At 35.3% G+C, this 5,908-nt stretch overlaps 1 protein-coding gene across 1 annotated transcript; it reads left to right on the plus strand.

Annotated features, from left to right (window-relative positions):
• The first annotated feature begins 3,508 nt into the window (after nt 1-3,508).
• Nucleotides 3,509-5,277, plus strand: LOC142638895 (uncharacterized). Its single transcript, XM_075812964.1, has one exon. It carries the CDS (start codon nt 3,678-3,680, stop codon nt 5,070-5,072), a length of 1,395 nt encoding a protein of 464 aa, XP_075669079.1. The 5' UTR covers nt 3,509-3,677; the 3' UTR covers nt 5,073-5,277.
• Nucleotides 5,278-5,908: the final 631 nt, after the last annotated feature.

Consider the following 5,908-nt stretch of genomic DNA (forward strand, 5'->3'; position numbering starts at 1 on the left):
TCAACTATATTAGTAGTTGATGGAAGTTTAGGATTTTCTTTTTCTTGTTCTCGATAATGCAGTTTGAAGTTTGAACACAAATGCAGCACAAACAATGCGATTCAGTAAATGTGGTTTGGTGGGCTCAGACTCTCCTTTTTTATTTCAAACATTAGCTCTTTTTTCCTTCCTCAGTTCTCTCTTTTATAAGGTTTTGAAAATCGGACCAGATAGATAACTGAGAAACAAATTGGTTCATCATTCTTTGTTGTAATCGGCGTCTGGTCAAACCAATGACATCATAAATAATTTTATAATTATTCAAATAAATAACATAAATATATAATAAGTTTATGACTAATGTATTTAACAAAAAAGATGTTTAAGCATTAAAGAATACAATTTTAAAGTGAGTTTTGCACTCCTTATATTAAGAAAATAAAATTAACAAAATGTAACTAAACATATTAATATTATAATTTAAAAATAAGAAATTTTTTTATTAAAGAATAATAATAATACTCAAACTATACAAATAAAGAGTTTGATGATAAACCATTAACCTTACCTTTTGGGAATTAACAAAACTCAAAGAAGGATTAAAACACCAAAAACAAAAGGAAATTTTTCATTTTAAATCTTATAATTTAGGGGGTGTAAGAGCATTCACATTAGAGTGTATCAGTAAGTTCACAATTTAAGCCCAAACCCAATAGTGAGAAGGGAATAGGCCCAAAAAGCCTAAAACAATGAAATTTGTAGAGAGTGGGCTTGAAATCTAGGTTTTAGTGATGTTTAGAGAACAAAGATGATGGGCTCAATCACTACGTCACACACAAAGAGCAATTTATATGGCAGAATTTATCCTCGGACACAAGCCGATGACGATTTATATTATCTTTCCCAAAAGTAGATTATAATTATAGATGATGAATGTGTACAGTGTTTTCTCTCTCTTTCTCCCGATCCCCTCTCCCGAAGGTCTCTTCTTCCTTTTATATCATCCTTTTCCCTCTCTTTTTTCTTCCACGTAAGGGTTAGATTATTCATTTAGATACTTGTCTCATTCACCTCCCTTGAAGTCTTTGGAGACACCAGGCCAAACTTTGATGCTCAGGTATCACTTCCCTATTAACGCGGCCAGAGAAACAGTTGCAGAGTATTCAATGCGATGGCGGTGGTAGCAGCTTTATCTTAAATATTTTCCACCACCCTTCTTCTTATCTTCTATATCTACCATGTTTACCCTCACCTACAGGATATTCTAGAATATTGCCTGTGGATGTTAACCAGCCCTTCTCCTACCTCGGCTTTATATAGCCGATGACATAATTTTCCTCGGACTATCTTCTTGGACATATTTGTTCAGGTATCACCTCTTTACTTATTAGTATTGTTTTGTGAGTTGACATTTTCAGTGTCTTTGAATTTGGCCTTTAGCCCAAAAAATTCTCTTGGGCTAATCTCACACGTATTCCTAGGTCCATTGACCCTACAGTATCTATTTTAATATTTCAACAAATATATAGCTAAAAGCTCAAAAAAAACTCACGCATTAGTCTCAATATTGATTTGTATTTTCTCCAAATTTTATTGATTTGAATTTTGATAAATTTTTTCCCAATATGTTTGATGATAAGTATGATGCCCAGTTGAGTGTGGGTATGTCTACCGTATATGGATGAATGGTTGGTAGCTTGTGGGTTTGTTTGTGTTTGTGGGTGTGTGGGTTTGATATATTGTTGATTTTCACTCTCTGGTTTTTGGATTCAATCTTTGACTAGTGGAAGGTGGGTTTCCCATAAAGATTGTGGAGAGTGGTTAAGAAGAGAATCGAGTGAACTCTTTTACTGATTTTCAACTACTTTCTGTGATTGAAGTTAACAAATTTGGATGATGATGTGAAATGTCTAATTTAAATTTCGTAAGTTATGATCGGATATTTGATTCACATTAAATAATTTCCAATGTTATAACTGTAGATCAGATTAACAATCATTTTCTTTCGCCGGTTCTTGAGTTCTTTCTAATTCTTTGAATACTCTACCCAAAATACCATACGTCAAAATTCAACAAGTTTGTCACTAGTTAAAGCACCATCTAACTCAAGTATGATTCTATTCCACTCTTCTAGACAATTTTTATGCTATTTTTAGCCATTAAATTATATCTGTCCCAAAAGTCAAACAAAGACGTCTAAGATATTAAAACTACAATATACAAAAAGTTTTGCCATTGAGTATCTACTATCGTTGTAACAATTAATCATGTCCTATAATCTTTTTGTGCATCACTTGCTGATACATCTAGTGCAGCAGAAACTTGCACCTCATCATGTCCTATTAGCTAAAATAAATTTCTAAATTGTGTTTTCTACATTCATATAATTAATGAATTAAGAGAAACATTTTGAAAGTTTTTTCTAACTTGTTACATCACTAAAAACTATATGATGGTATTCTGTTCTTCATAGTAAATCATCTAAACAGGTATTGTACCTGAAATGCATAAGGATGAATTAGCTGTGTTGTTCTCAAACTTAACAAATTAAACTCCTACCAAAAAAAAAATAATAATAACAAATTAAACTTTGTTTCATTCTTGTAAAATGACATTTTTTTTGGATTTAATATATGCTGAGAGCACATGTAGTGGTAACAATAATTTTTTTTTTAAATGGTAAAGAGCATTTAGAACATAGTGTGATTAAATTTAAAATTTTCCAAAATCACTAATAAATTATATGATTTAAAATATAAATTGTCATTGTTTATATTAAGTGACCTTAGCACCTTTGTGAGGGCAACATCACTATTTGTGTAAATATCAAGTGTCATGAAAGCAGAATGAGCATGATATCTTATTTAACTATTAGGATAAATTATACTGTTATCCTTAAAGTTGAGGTATAGTGAAATTAAACTTGTCATAATGATTCTTTAAAAAAAAAAAAAACCTTGTTATAATCCTTTTTTTTTTAAATTCCTGTTATACCAAAATTTCAAGAAATAACACTTTATCTCCCAGATTTTCAATTATTGCCCTAATTAATATGGGATTATAAGGGTTAAGAATATTGTATTTGACATTTTCTAATATTCTTCAAATATCAAGCCCTTAACTACCAAATTATTAAAAAAAATTAATAATAATATTGGATCATAAATTCATCGTGTGCACGTGGACATGGATCCCAAGCATAAACAACACTGGTAGCGGTAGATACTTTTCTGTCCTTTTAAGGTAAAGGTATAGAGGTAGATACCTACCTCCAGGAATCCAACACCTATGTCGTCTTGTGAACTTGTCTTTTGAATGAAACGCACCGTATCTAAGGCGCTCCGTATGGACCCCATTTATCCCAACCCAAAAAAAAAAACTGTACTTATTAAATGCGAACAAATACAAATGTTGGCAAATTAACCTTTTTTTTAAAATCAAATCGGAGCGTCTATAGGAGCCGTTTAGCATCCAATGGCCAATATCCCACTTCCAACAACGTCTAATTTCTCCTCCCAACGGTCAAAAATCTCAAAATACAAAAAAAAATTCCCCATTTCAGATTCACAACTCTCTCTCTCTCTCTGATCATCAACAAGAATCATACAAGAAATCCACTAACCAAAAACCCTCACAAACAAAATCAAACAAACAATTTTCTCTGATCTTCAAGAATTGCTTAAACCATTTACTCAACGATGAGTATTCTTCAATACCCAGATGCCATTAACGCCCCAGATCTCCAGGTTTGGAACAATGCCGCCTTTGACAACGAAGAATCCGAAGGCTCTGCTGCCTTTAAAGCTTCTTGGTCTAATCTTCACTCTGTCAATCTGTCCGAATCGTTTGAATCCGATTGCAGCAAAGAAAATCTTAGCCCTCTTGTGGTTAAAACCCCTGCCCCTGTGAAATCTTCGGTACCCATTAGGCCTCTTTGCCAGAATAGCCTTGTCATAAACTCACAAGGGAAGCCATTCAAGGTTCTTGTGAAGGAGGGCCTTCTTGAAACCCCAGTGGTACCAAAGAAGGAGCATCAAAAAAGAGAAGAAAAAGATGATAGGGTCTCCGATGAAAGAAAGATTGATTTGGAAATTGAGGAAATTCAGAAGGAGATTTCTCGGTTATCTTTGAGACTTGAAGCGCTTCGACTGGAAAAGGCTGAGAGAAATGCGATGAAGACGGTTGAAAGGCGTGGAAAGATTGTGCAGGCGAAGTTTATGGAGCCAAAACAGAGTGTGAAGAATTTGGATTTGATGAAAAAGATTGAAGAACCTTTACCCTCAAGCATGAAATCGAAGATTATCAGAAGGGGTATGAGTTTAGGGCCTTCCGAAATACTCGCCGGAGCCAGAGCCAGGCAGAAGCCGGAGATCACGCCGGTCCAGTCGATACAGAATCGCCGGAAATCGTGCTTTTGGAAGCTTCAAAATATAGATGAGTTGAAGGTGACAAAAGAAAGGGGTAAAAGTCTGAGTCTTAGCCCGAAATCGCGCAAAACTGTGTCAAAGATTCAGGCTCCTAAGCAAGCCGCCACGACAATGACATCTAAAAGGGCTGTGAAGAAAGAAGATGGGGTTATTGCATCAATTCAGCCAAAGAAGTTGTTTAAAGATGGAGAAAAGTCGGTGAAGAAGCCAGTGAAGCCAGGCCGGGTTGTGGCGAGCAGGTATAATCAGATTGCTAATCAGAGTAATGGGAATTTGAGATTGAGTGATGGTAGGAAGCGGTCTCTACCGGAGAATGATAAGGATGATGGGAAGAGGTGTGACAAAAGGCGAGCTTCATCAGTGGGAAAATCGCGTGGGAATCAAGGGACTGAGAGCCGGGTGAAGAAGCGGTGGGAGATTCCCAGTGAGGTAATGGTGTACAAGGGTGAGGAGGATGGTAATGCAGTGTCAATTTCTAAGGTGGGTGGCGTGCTTCCAAAGATTAGGACACTCCGGTGTGTGAATGAGACTCCAAGGGACTCAGGGCCGGCGAAAAGAGTGGTTGAATTGATTGGAAGGAGGTCGTACTTTTGCAATAATGAGGAGGTGGAGCCTTCAGTTTGTCAGGCTTTGAGTTTTGCAGAAGGAGATGCAGAGGAAGAATGAATTGAATAATAAGCAAGTAAGGACCGAGTGGATTGTTAGTACTGAAAATTTTAGCTTCATTGTTGTGAGCCATAACTCTTGTTATGGGTTTAGCAAGCTTTTGTTTTTCTGTGAATGGGTTGTATTGCTTCATCTATTATGCAATAATGGGCTAAGCTTTTCTCTTGCTTGATAATGGTGGTACATGTTTTGAAGTCAATGAAAATGAATAGCATGTTATTTGATACTCTTTTTGTTAGGACTCAGAACCATTTGAATGATACTTGTTCTGAAAGTTCAACTTTCAAATAAGTTGACATTGGAACTTATTTCTATTCTCCCTTTTGAATCTGTTATCATCTTTTACTGGTTGACTAAAATTTTCCAAACAATAATACCTGCATTTAGGGAGAGTTCCCAAGGTTTCATTCTGAAAACTAGCTTACCTGAATGTATCATATGTCTCTATATTTCCTAAGGTCTTGAACTTCATTCAGGATGGTTTTTATGGTAAAATACAGTTTACTGTCATGAGTCACATGCCTCTTTGGTCAAGTTGTTTTGATGAAATATAAATTGCATGAAAGCCTTCTGGAAGATGAAGATATGTGCAATGAGAAGGTGAAGATGAATGTACTGTGGAACTCAAAAAAATATTTTGTTGTTTGATTCTGATATCTGGTACTTGCCATATTTCTTCTTACACTGTCGGGACTGTAGAAAGAAGTTAAGTGGTGGTTACTGCTTAGTGCTTACTGGGTTATGACTTTAGTTTTTTACTTTAGTCTTTTACTTTAGTCTTGTTCTTCAAGATCTATTGACTATTAGGACAAAGCCATATAGCAACAATCTTCTGG

The sequence above is a fragment of the Castanea sativa genome, chromosome 6 (assembly GCF_040712315.1).
Source record: "Castanea sativa cultivar Marrone di Chiusa Pesio chromosome 6, ASM4071231v1".
In the NCBI taxonomy this organism is placed as follows: domain Eukaryota; kingdom Viridiplantae; phylum Streptophyta; class Magnoliopsida; order Fagales; family Fagaceae; genus Castanea; species Castanea sativa.